The sequence below is a fragment of the Epargyreus clarus genome, unplaced genomic scaffold, assembly GCF_041222505.1.
Source record: "Epargyreus clarus isolate Ecla_fem2 unplaced genomic scaffold, WU_Ecla_fem_2.2 ptg000034l, whole genome shotgun sequence".
NCBI classification, from domain to species: domain Eukaryota; kingdom Metazoa; phylum Arthropoda; class Insecta; order Lepidoptera; family Hesperiidae; genus Epargyreus; species Epargyreus clarus.
Genome location: NW_027332239.1, coordinates 8,329,507 through 8,342,330, shown reverse-complemented (window position 1 = coordinate 8,342,330; position 12,824 = coordinate 8,329,507). Strand labels below are relative to the sequence as shown.

The 12,824-nt window shown below is 36.4% G+C and overlaps 2 protein-coding genes across 2 annotated transcripts; one reads left to right on the top strand and one right to left on the bottom strand.

The window, feature by feature from the left end:
- Window positions 1–171: 171 nt before the first annotated feature.
- UQCR-C2 (Ubiquinol-cytochrome c reductase core protein 2) lies at window positions 172–9,985 on the top strand. The gene is made up of 10 exons (XM_073091074.1): window positions 172–333; window positions 468–601; window positions 2,226–2,400; window positions 3,326–3,457; window positions 4,199–4,369; window positions 4,875–4,966; window positions 5,215–5,312; window positions 5,834–5,997; window positions 9,027–9,248; window positions 9,702–9,985. The coding sequence occupies exons 1-10, from the start codon at window positions 289–291 to the stop codon at window positions 9,783–9,785; spliced, it is 1,317 nt and encodes a 438-aa protein (XP_072947175.1). The 5' UTR covers window positions 172–288; the 3' UTR covers window positions 9,786–9,985.
- A 2,054-nt stretch (window positions 9,986–12,039) lies between these two features.
- On the bottom strand, window positions 12,040–12,671 carry Trmt112 (tRNA methyltransferase subunit 11-2). The gene has a single exon (XM_073091073.1). It carries the CDS (start codon window positions 12,435–12,437, stop codon window positions 12,060–12,062), a length of 378 nt encoding a protein of 125 aa, XP_072947174.1. The 5' UTR covers window positions 12,438–12,671; the 3' UTR covers window positions 12,040–12,059.
- Between the last annotated feature and the right edge of the window lie 153 nt (window positions 12,672–12,824).

Genomic DNA, 12,824 nt, shown 5'->3' with positions numbered 1-12,824 from the left:
GGTTATGTAAAATTATGTTTTGGAATAAGAAAATACTATTCAGATTTATCTCCATACAACAAATAATACTCTCTTTTTACTTATATGTATATTATAGTTTACTTGCATTTACTTGTTAAAAAAAAACAAAGCTGTTAAACTTATTTATCTTTGCCCTAGTCGTCAGATACTAAATCAGAAAACTATCACCTGTCATTCTGTCTATCGAAATCCGATCAAGATTTAGGGGTGCGCACGAATTTTATATTTTAGACGTGCTGATTAGATTTTCCGCACAAAGTCCAAAAAATGTCGTCGAAGGCCCTCGCCACCCCATTAATTCGCCATGTCACGGTAAAGAAATACTAATTTACATCGACATTCAATTTTTTCCTCTAATGTCAAAACCCTGTTATGTAAAAGCATATTAGTGATAGCAGATAATTACAGCTGTATTAGGCAAATTTAAAATGATTTGTCCTTCGTAGATAAGGGGATACGCTCAAGCTGCACCAGCAGTGAAGAAGGATGTGAGGATCCAGAGTAGTGTGCTGCCAAATAAGACAGTCTTAGCAGCCCTTGATAATGGCTCTCCCGTCACACGAGTTACTGTGGCTTTCAAGTAAGTGGTAAATCTTTATATATAAGTCATCAATATCTCACTGGTCATTGATTTTTCTGAAGATGGTTATCCTCAATGTCCTAAATGCCCATTAAAATTAGGTTTTTATTTCTATACTACATTATAGTATGATCCACATTCAAGCTTAGAAACCTTATTATGACCTACTGGTGACCATAGTCTCATTCTACCTAGAACTTCCTCAAGCATGGAAACATGAAATTTAGCCACCACCTGTCCTTTAATCACTGACTGCATAAGAAAAACTTAGTCTACTTATTACTACTTAGGTTTAACTATACATTAACCAACTAATTATTAACCCGATTATTATTCATGAATTTAATATTTATTACTTAGTATTTGAAAAACTACTTTTTTAATAATTTTGTTACAACTAATATCAGTGTGTATTTATGTTGTACCAACATTGTCATATGTTATATGTAAAATCAAAGTCCAATGAACAATATTAAAAGTAATACAACTATTAAAACAGTAATCATAAAAAAAAACAACTTTAAAAATACCTGCATATTTCTGTTTGTAAATTTATCTTTGAAGGTGGTAGAACCCTTTATGGTGAAGGTGGTAGAACACTTTATGGTTCGACTCCGGCGGCACCACCACCACACCTATTTCTGCCTAATAACAACAGTTTTAGGCGCTGCTGTGTTCCGTTTTGAAGGGTGTGGTAAGGGAGACATACTTTTTCGAGGCGTTCCAGCTTAGTCCTCAGGGGTACCGGCGCATCTGTGGCCGACCTCAGGTAGGAATATCTAATCCTATCTGGGGTTGATTACAGATGTCCATGGGCGGTAGTACCCACATACCATCAGGTGGACTGCATGCTCGTCTGCTACTCCTATATTTCATAAAAAAAAAATAAAAAAAAAACTTAAGAATAGCTAAAATAGATGAACTCTTTAGAAGAATCTGAAAATATTTTAATTACTGTGTACAAATTGTAAACCTTTAAATCTTTATAGATTTTGAAACTTAGTATTGCTAATGAACTTTAATCATTATAGTCGATCATGCTGTTAAATAACTGTACACAAAATTATTCATCAAAATTTCACTAAAAATGGGCTATCACTTATGTAACTTCAATTAATGATTGACTGTTATTTTTTTTATTATGTAATAGTAATAAATGCATGTACAGTCCATCTGATGGTAAACAGCGACTGCCACTCATTGGCATCTGTAATCAATCCAGAATAAATTAGATTCCTGAGATCGGATCCCGAGAGACCTGAGATCGGCCACTGATGTGGTACTATTCCTAAGGATTAAGTCAGAATGCCTCCGATAAGTATGTATCCCTCAGCACACCCTTCAAACCAGAACATGGCAGTCCTTAACACACTTATTAGACAGAAACGGGGTTGGATGTGGTTCCTTCAGAATCAAACCACAAAGGATTGTACGTACGATCATGTCCCTTTGGTAAAAGAGAACCATAATTCACAGGGCTGGTTCCCGCTATGAGCCACAAAACGAACTCAGTCTCAGTAGGGTTCGGTGTCAATAGGGCTGGCCCTTCACATTCAAACTACAAAGGTTTTGTACCACCATCATCTTCCTTTGGTAATAGTAAATACTACTTACTTATTCACAGGGCTGGTTCCCGGTACGAGCCACAAAACGAACTTGGTCTCAGTCACGTGCTGCGCTCCGCCGCTGGCTTGTCCAGCAAGGGTGCCAGCTCATTCATGATCAGCAGGAAACTCGCGCAAATGGGTGCATCGTTCTCTGCATCTGGTGATCGTGAATTTATATACTACACTCTTGAGGTGAGTTTATTTTTTTTTATAATATAAGAGTAGCAGACGAGCATGCAGTCCACCTGATGGTAAGTGGCTACTGCCGCCCATGGACATCTGTAATAAACCCCAGATAGGATTAGATATTCCTACCTGAGGTCGGCCACAGATGCGCCGCTACCCCTGAGGACTAAGCTGGAATGCCTCGGAAAAGTCTTTCTCCCTTACCACACCCTTCAAACCGGAACACAGCAGCACCTAACACTGCAGTTATTAGGTAGAAGGTGTGGCGGTGGTGCCGCCGGAGTCGAACCACAAAGGGTTCTACCACCTTCAAAACTACTGAGAGTTACTGGTGTTTTATTTATTCATTAGTCTTTTGGTTCTGACTCCAACAATAATGTTACATAATGTAACATTCAGTAAATAATACTTTAAAAAAAAGTTAAAAACACACGTGTTTATTACTAATCGAACTAAAAACTAGAAAATATTTTTTAATGATAAAGAGTTTATATTACAGTAGTAGAGGATCGAACAATCGAATCATAATGAATTGCCTCAGAATAAAATTATAATAAAATTTAAGTAATTAACAGAACAATTAAATTCGGAGTAAAAAGCGTGGGGTGCATTTTACTGCGGTTCATAACTTTTCTCTTATAGACAACTGTCTATAAGAGAATACTTTTGGTTTAAAAATAATAATTATATAATCTTTGGGACCTGATAACATGACTTTTTTCTCACTCATAAATGTCTTTTAGAAGTATTTTAAGATGCATGCTGCAAATCTACCTTTATGCACTATATTTTTTACATTTATTTTATTTATGGTCTAATAGTATAAAAGTCAGCTATGCAAATAGAAACATTTTTGTGTGTAATATACATAAATCCTTGTATTGTGCTATCCGAAATGTATTTTAATAACTTATAACATATTTATTTACAGGCCACCCAAGATAACCTCCATCAAGCCTTGGAGTATTTCAACCACATTGTATCCAACCAGGAGTTCAGGCCTTGGGAGCTGTCTGACAACATTCCACGCCTGAAGTATGACCTGGCTGCACTGCCTCCTCAGGTATGTTGTGCATCATCACAATCTATGAAATATGGTTTTCTCAAAAAGTTACTACCTCTAAGATTCTGACTGCCAGGATGGAATGGCAGAGGATTTCTTATACAAATACAATTATAACATAAACTATAGTATGTAAATAAAATAGTAATAAGGATGCATGGCATACCTAACCATACCAGCTCTCTGTTTTTGTACTGATGACAATCATCATTGAAATTTATTATGTTATTATGCTGAAAAATAATGACTTGGCTAGAGAAAGAACCTGATTTTATTTTTATATTATTGAAGAAGTAACAAACCAAATCGAACAACAGAAAGTTTCACTTTAAAAGTAATTTTAGCGGTAGTGTAGTTTCAAAATAACAGATATTTCATAAATTAAATAAACCTTAAATTAATAAGCATTAATAAACAATACTAATAGTCTCTAGCGGCTTATTGGTAGAAGGGGCAGTCCGCCCCGGGCCTCCGATCCTGGGGGAATTACACAGTTGCTAAAAAAAGGTGGTCAAAATTAAACAATCTATGAAATGTATGTATGTATATATGTATGGGTCAGCGAAAAAAAAAGGTCACTGAATCACAGTCGAACTTATTACACTGGGGGCCTCCATTCAACTTTTCGGCCCGGGCCTCCGATGACCTTAGTCTGCCACTGCTAATAGTACCAATCTGTAAAAATTGTGTAATGTGCTTTATTTTTTGTGTACTTTTATTATTTTTTTTGTAAATTCGCAGGTCCGCGCCGTCGACCTGCTGCACAAGGCCGCTTACCGCCGCGGTCTCGGCAACTCCATCTACATCGCCCCCAAACGCATGGGCAAGGTCAGCTCGGAGTCTGTCCAACACTTCGCCGCCTGCAACCTCACCCCGGCCCGCTGCGCTGTCGCCGTTGTTGGAGATAACCAGGTGAGGACCAAATCGAGATATGGAATACAGTATCTATATTATTTTCTCTTTAATTGAAGGTGGTAGAACTTTTTGTGGTTTGACTCCGGCGGCACCACTGCCACATCAGTTTCTACCTAATTACAACAGTTTTAAAAGCTGCTATGTTCTGGTTTGAAGTGTGTGGTAAGGGAAACATGCTTTTCTGAGGTTCCAGCTTAGTCCTCAGGGATAGCGGCGGTGGCCGACCTCAGATAGGAAGCTAATCCTATCTGGGGTTCATTACAGATGTGCATAGGCTGTCCAAGATGTTTATACTCTACCAATCTGTACTTGGTCAATGTAGTGGACTATAGCCTATCTTTCTCATTAATCAATGGATTGATAATATTGGATTGGATCCTATATAAGACAGAAAAGTAGTAAACTGACTATCGTCTGCATTATACCCACGTTATTTGTAACTTATATTTCTAATGTTAAATGAATTGTATTTTAAATGTTTTAATATGTGTTTTTTACACAGGAAAAAGCAGCTCTTGTTGCGCAAGCGCTGCAGTTGCCTTCTGGAGGCCAGGGACAATCTGAGGGCAGCACCTATTTTGGTGGTGAACTCAGGTAATACTATGTTTTCATGTATTAAATTTTATTATTTATTTCATATATTGATTTATTTCTTAAATTAAGGTTCACCAACACAAGATTCCGTTGTTCCTTTAGTATAGCTTAGACCTCTGGAATAGCAATGCATCTATGAAATCTAGGAAATCTTCAATTCGAGTATTTTTTACTATTTTGGCTTGGTTTTTGGTTTGCTACTTGTTTAAAAAGAAAACCGAGATGAACTGACCTGAATGCGTCATCAGGAAAGAAATGGGCGGTGACCTGGCGCACGTGGCGCTGGCGGTGCAGGGCGCGCCCGCCGGCTCGCCGCAGAGCCTCGCTCTGGCCGTCGCTGCTAAAGGTAACATTTATTTAATATGCTATCCAAGGATAGCAGTCGGGATCGTCGGCTTTCCGCGTCCTCAGAAGGACGAGAACCTATTAGGTTAGGAGTACTGCTACTTCGATTGGGTAGCAATAGATCAATACAGCACGCAGTCGCAATATATACATCTCAAGTCAATACGAATTGATTAACAACTTTGTACTATTAACGCTTTATTTCTCATTTCACTGCGTGAATAGTATTATTCTCTAGATCAAAACGCATCATAGAACCACGATTTGATACGGTACTACGACTTAAATATTGTCGATAAATTTAAGTAATTTCGCTTTTGATCTTACATATTACATACATGCGAGCAGAAAGGCAAGATTCTGATTCAATCCACTTGTGAACAATAAAATACATAAGCCTATGTAACATATTGTGTAACACAGGTATAATACAATGAAAAACAAAAGCCTGTGTGACGTCTCACAGGTATATATCCTGATATCGAAAGATCCAACTAACATCCTAATATTATATGTAATCAGCGCTCGGCAACGGTCCGGTGACCAAGTGGGGTGCGGACAACTCGCTGCTGGGCAAGGCGATCGGCAACATCGGTCCCTTCGCGGCGGCCGGCTTCAACGTGTCGTACTCCGACAACGGCCTGTTCGGTGTCGTGCTCTCTGTGCCCAAGGACGAAGCGTCGGCTGTGAGTAGCTCATAGTCATCTACTATGACATGGGGCTCTTCGAAATAGGTGCAAAAACAGCTCATCCAAAGCGATGTATTGGAGACTTCTCTGGTGTTGCATGTCCATAGGCGGCGGTGACTAGTTTCTATCAGGTAGCACTGCTTAATTGTTAGGTTAATGAATAAAAAAAATCTACTGTTAAAGGACAATGCCCATGAAAGTATGGACTGCCGTCCAGAGTTGCATCAAATTGAAACTTGTTGTAGACGATGTATAATTAACCCAATACTACCACCGATAATTATTTTTTAGATCAGCATCCGGGTTCTGAAGTTATTTACCGAAATGTTACATAACCTCAAAATCGAAAATATCCGACGATAGATTGATGGTCGGTTTTAACTGATAGTAGGTACCTATAATGAAATTCGATTAACATATTCCATTTACTTTTAAAGGTAATAGGTAAAAAAAAACCTAAAATAATCCTAAAAACCTAAAATAATGAATTCCGAGTATAAAATACCGCCATTTTAATTTTTAAGAACAACAATCAACATTTCGTCTTATTTTATCTTAAAGGGAACCCCCTTGTTCAAAGAAACTATTCTGATCGACAAACTATATAAAAAAAAATACGTGTGGCACTCGGAGACTGCCGCGGTAAAGCTATTGCATAGCATTTTTTATGCTATGAAAACGCTCAGAAGGAATTCCAGAAATACAATATATTCTTCCATAATCATCAACATTTACATTAATACATCTTTATCCACTATTTTATCATATTATTATCTCCATTATATAAGACATTGCAAATATCAGCTGACATTTCATAACTCCAAGCAAGACTGAACATTCTAAAATATAAAATAGAAAAGTATTTAATAAGTGACATAAAGTATTAACAACCAGCAATATAAATGGATCAATGCGATGTGCCTGTGACATTTGGCCGAATGTTACAGGTACATCGCATTTTTCATTAATAAATGCACTTTGTTTATTCATATTTAAAACACTTTGTACACAAATTATTTGTACCATAAATCATAATGGCGTTTTGATTTTGTGCTGTCAAGTCTGTCAGTTGTAATTGTACGTTTAAAAATAACAAACACTCTTTTACGTTATTTTATCAATCCAGAATTCAACATAGCTTATGTTGATAAAACATTTTATTTGGATAATATGGTAATATAATTTTGAATTTTATAATGGGAATATAAAATATACTTCACGCAATTTTAAGATTTCTGCACGGATTATAAAAAAATGTGTATTACTGCCATCTGTGTTCAAGTTGACGAATTAAGGTTATCAAATAAAATAATAAGGAATGTAAAATAATACTTTATTCAATTATATCCATATTTTTCTATTGACAGTCAACAACTCGGTTGCCTGGAGACTTGATATCCAACAGTCCTCCAACGCTATTTTCACTTACACCACCAGGGGCGCCGGCAGCATTTGGTCAAGGTGACGGCGCACCAGTATGCCATTTTCAGTTCTGACTTCATAATGGAGTGTACCTAATCTTCGGATGACGACTCCGAACTCCCATTTCACTCTTGGGTTGGTGTAACTGCGGACTTGTACCTTATCACCTTGTCCGAACTCCTGCGTTGGCGGTGCATTGTAATGTAATCTGGATAGTGGGGCGGATTTCTTAAATAAGGCATGCATATAGGTTCTTAGTGTTCTTACCTCTCTGCCGAACATTAACTGATAAGGTGATAACTCTTTTGTATTAGGTGTACGTCTCAAGCGTGCCTTGACAGTTAACAGTTTATCAAATAAACTTCCGCTCTTGCTGATATAAAATAACATTCAGGTATTAGCCGATTATTTTCTTTTTGTACATTCAAAAATTTAAATTTTAGCTTTGTATATATTTCTTCAAATTCGTACCTGTATTTTATTTCCTCTTCTAAATTTTCTTCTTCTGTAAGCGATTCAATTTTTTCTTGAATCGCGTAGAATTTGTTCAAATTTTCTTGTAAAGAATTCAGTCGTATATTTATTTCTTCAATGTCAATTTTTTCTATTCCCGAAATGTAATTTTCGGTTCGTTTCATTAACCCACGTAATGGCTCGTATTTCCTTATTGTTTTTTAGTTCATTCGACATCTCGTCGCCAATATCAAATAAAATAATAAGGAATGTAAAATAACACTTTATTCAATTATATCCATATTTTTCTATTGACAGTCAACAACTCGGTTGCCTGGAGACTTGATAGTTGGATATCAAGTCTCCAGGCAACCGAGTTGTTGAAAGGTGTTACTTATTTTCGTTACGGAATTTCTCGATTCGGTCGCCGCGCTCAAAGCCCGCGATAAAAGCTATGCAATAGCTTAAAAAAAATTAATATTACTTTCATTTTGATGCACGAGAAAAATCATTAGTCAAAACACTAATAGATCTTATTGAATTCCGAGTATAAAATTCCGCCATTTTAATTTTTAAGAACAACAATCAACATTTCGTCTTATTTTATCTTAAATGGAATCCCCTGTTCAAAGAAACTATTCTGATCGACAAATTATGTACAAAAATCAAAAAATAATTTTAATATTACTTTCATTTTGACGCATGAGAAAAATCAGTACCAAGAATGGGCATTCTCCTTTACTTTTAGAATACAACACAAATAGATGAACGCCTGATGGTAAGTGACTACTGCCGCTCCTAGACATTTGTAATCAACTCCAGATTAGATTCCTAGTTGAGGTCGGCTACAGATCTGCCGATAATCCTGATGACTAAGCCAGAATGCCTCATAAAAGTATGCCACCTACAAAACTGAAATTTATTTATTCAAAAATGTGTAGCGACTGGTTCCAATTTAATGAGATGGCACTGCACGCATCCTGTATCGGGATATTAAAGTTTTTTAAATATCTCTCGTGTATATAAATAATATTTTACCGTCAAATTACATTTTCACTTTTTTCTATATGATTCCATCAATATTATATTCTAATAAGAAGAATATGAAATTGTTAATACTTTATGACTTAACATGAATTATATTTCAATAGGCCGTGAAAGCCGTTGCCAAAGCCCTGAAGTCGCCAAACCTTAGCGGAGACGCTATCAAGGCGGGCAAGAACCAGTTGAAAGTGCAAGTCTTATGCGAGGCTGACCAAGGCGCTACTCTGACGGAGTCTCTCGCGGCTCAGGGTCTATACACCGGGTCAGTCAAGTCGCCACTTGACTTGGCTAAGGAGATTGACCAGCTCTCGAGCAGTGACATCTCACAGGTAACTCGATCTATACTAATAATAATAAATAAATATTTGTTTGTAATGCTAAAATATCAGCTTTTTACTGAATACGTTAGAAAGTATTGACGATACGAAATAACTATAAAAAATAAAATTTGTTAAAATTATTAAAGGTAACATTTTGGCTGTCACGTAAAATTTTTAAACGCTCATGAAACCGCTGGGTCCATTTAGTTGAACTCATATAACTTGTATATAGATATTATTGGCTGCTACTCTTATCCCAATTACCTTGGAAGGTCTAGAATGCAATGAGTATCAGTAGAAGGAGTACCCACGAGCGGCAACGTCATGTGGTATTTTTTCAGACCGTTTTGTATAACGATTCTACACATCAGCTAGACTCATTATTGCCACTTGTTTTTTTTTTAATATTTTATTATGTACGCTTACAGCAAAAAATCTTAATAACATTATTTTATCTTACAGGCAATGTCTAATGCTACGAAGAACAGGATTTCAATGGGGGCAGTCGGAAACCTTGCATTTGTCCCATACGTGGATGAACTATAAACCATGAAACTGGTTGTATTATAGAAAATAAAGTTAACACAACAGCAATTGTAGTGTATATTGTTTTATTATAACTTATTGTTACCAGGCGAAAATCATGTTGCTATTTATTTGGTCGTAAAGAAGCAGAATTATTGGCATAAAATTCTACTTTGTGATTATAATATATGGCATAGAAAATAATAAAAAATTAACAATGACTATTCTATTTTTTTTATATACCCATTTATTAAAGAGGAACCCACACATTTGGTTAAAATGGACTAGAAGTGAAGGAGTCAAAATATTAAATAGTATGTGAGCCATCTGATATTAAATTGTTACTTATAGCATCTAATCTGTTACATAGAGGTTTGTAATGAACTCGAACTATTGAGAATACAAGTGTTACTTCAAGTTTGAAGGTGGTAGAACCCTTCGTGGTTCGACTCCGGCAGTACCACCGCCTCACCTATTTCTACCTAATAATAGCAGGGTTAGGTGCTGCTGTGTTCCGGTTTGAAGGGTGTGGTAAGGGAGACGGACTTTTCCGAGGCGTTCCAGCTTAGTCCTCAGGGGTAGCGGCGCATCTGTGGCCGAACTCAGGTAGGAATATCTAATCCTATCTGGGGTTGATTACAGATGTCCATGGGCGGCAGTAGCCACTTACCACCAGGTGGACTGCATGCTCGTCTGCTACTTCTATATTATAAAAAAAAAGTTGTAGACAATTCAGTCCTGATCCCAAGGAGTGACTAATTGATACATTATACATTGCTTGGTATCGAGCGTTGTAACTACAAGTGCAGTGTACTGATTAACAAACAATAACAGACTGCCTGTACTTGAAATAAAAGTGTTTCTGTGTGAAATCTAATATATTTTTATATTTCATTAAGCTCTTTTACCCTATAAGAGCAATTAGAGATAAATTCTTCTAATAATGTAAAGGATCAAACATCAATTGTTAAGTAAATCTATCTGAGGAAATGTAAATGGTAAATAAATAAAACACATTCTCACATTCAGCTATTTATAACATCAATAAACATTAAAATAGTGAAGCGCAACAGGATTACACTGGAAAGATGCACTAGAGAAACAGGTGATATTGATTTTTAAAATCCTCTATATATCCTCTATGTAATTCTATGAAAAATAACTTTTATGGCTCCATACTCACTCAGCTATATAACATCTTTATATATATATATATTTGTTATGTGCGTGTGTATGTCACTGAACTCCTCCTAAACGACGAGACTGATTTTGATGAAATTTATTGTGTATGTTCAAGGGAACTTGAGAATGGTTTAGATTCACAATTTAGTTCGAATGCAGTAACAAATTTTCTGTTTTATGTATGTCATATTATTTCTTTAAAATGCAGGCGAAGCCGCGGGCACCACTAGTAGACTATAGAACTCATAAATGTGTTGTTTCTAATGTTAGCCATACACACTACGGGCTATGGGACAGTTTACCTATGAACAGGTAGACCTCTCCTATGCACCATATAAAACATGGATTGAACAAAACGGCCAGATAGACAAGAATTCAGGTCATGTGTCTGCGTACTTGGTATTTGCAGTAAACTCCAACATTTACAACTCCACAACTATGCTAACCTATAAAGCCTCTATCCACATGTTTGAATTTGTAACGGTAGTCAACATATTTTTCAAAATTTCATAAGCTTCATATTTTACCCAAGGAAGAGGTACTTTACATTATTAAATAGGCATTTTACTTATGTTTTTAAATTACTTTGTAGCTGAGTGTGTATGGAACACCACTCTAATACATTTTTTAAATGCCACAGTGCACTAAGCACTGCAAACCTAATACCATAATCATAGACTATTCATATATATTCATATAATCATAGACTCGAAGCACAAATTTTATCATTAATGACTAAATATCTACTACAGAACGAAATACATATATGAATAGTTGAATAGTTTAGATTTAACGAAGTATATCTTCCGATTATATCTTCATTGATGGCCCATGTAGTGCAGCAGTCACAATACTCATCAGAAACAAAGATTGTTTTAGGTTCGATCCCTGGCCAGCCAAACATCTTACTGTTGAACTTATACTTCTCTTCTGGGTCTGGGTGTTTGTGTGTTTGTCTTTGTGCATGTCCATGTTATCCACAACACATGGAATCCTAGGGTGGGGCTTTTGCAAGGATCTCTTGTCTCTTCATTTGTAAAATGGAAAAGAATTATTCAAATAAGCATTCTCAAAACCTAAAAAAATTAAAAAATCCTAATAAAACTATATAATTTATTGCACCTCTGCTTCATTGAGTAACATATTTGGGATTCCTTTGGAGATGGGGAATTGTCTGCCGGACTCCGGGCAGATCAGATACCCTTCTTCCACCTCAACCTCCAGTAACACTCTATGAGCTTTCTTCAAGAATTCTTCATTTTCCTCGAATTTTGGGTCCAAGCTCTGTGGCAGACCCTCACTGTGACCCAGGTCATGAGCGGCTTTCCACAGTACCTCCCAGTCCACTTTAGGTAGAATTCGCGTGATAAACTCGTGGTTGAAGTCAACTTCGGCTACTTTCACGTCTGTCGCATTGATTCCGAGCGGATAGCCCGTCATCACACCCTTCAAGCATTTAGATGTGAGCATGTTGTGAGTGATCAACTTCATCTTGGTTAAATTGCGGAATTGCCTTGTTTCGATCTTATTTATCGCGGTACTTCTTCAAAACGTAAAAAACACGTAGTAGAAACCACAGAAGTGAAGTACTTCAAAAATATTTGAGTCGCAGTTAGCACGCAAAATCATGAATTTATGATCAATCAATTGAATGAAAAATCAAACATGTGAAACAAGAAATCGGAAATACCAATAATTTACAAAATATTGAAAATACTAGTCGATGTTGCCATCTTTCCGTTTTTACAAATAAAATGCTATGCCCTGACCTGCGAGAATAGTTATGGAAATGCTGGATTGAATTCATTTTTATTAAATAAAATATTATAAGAAAAGGCACTATAGAATTTTGGGTGATGTCAATGATACCACAAATCA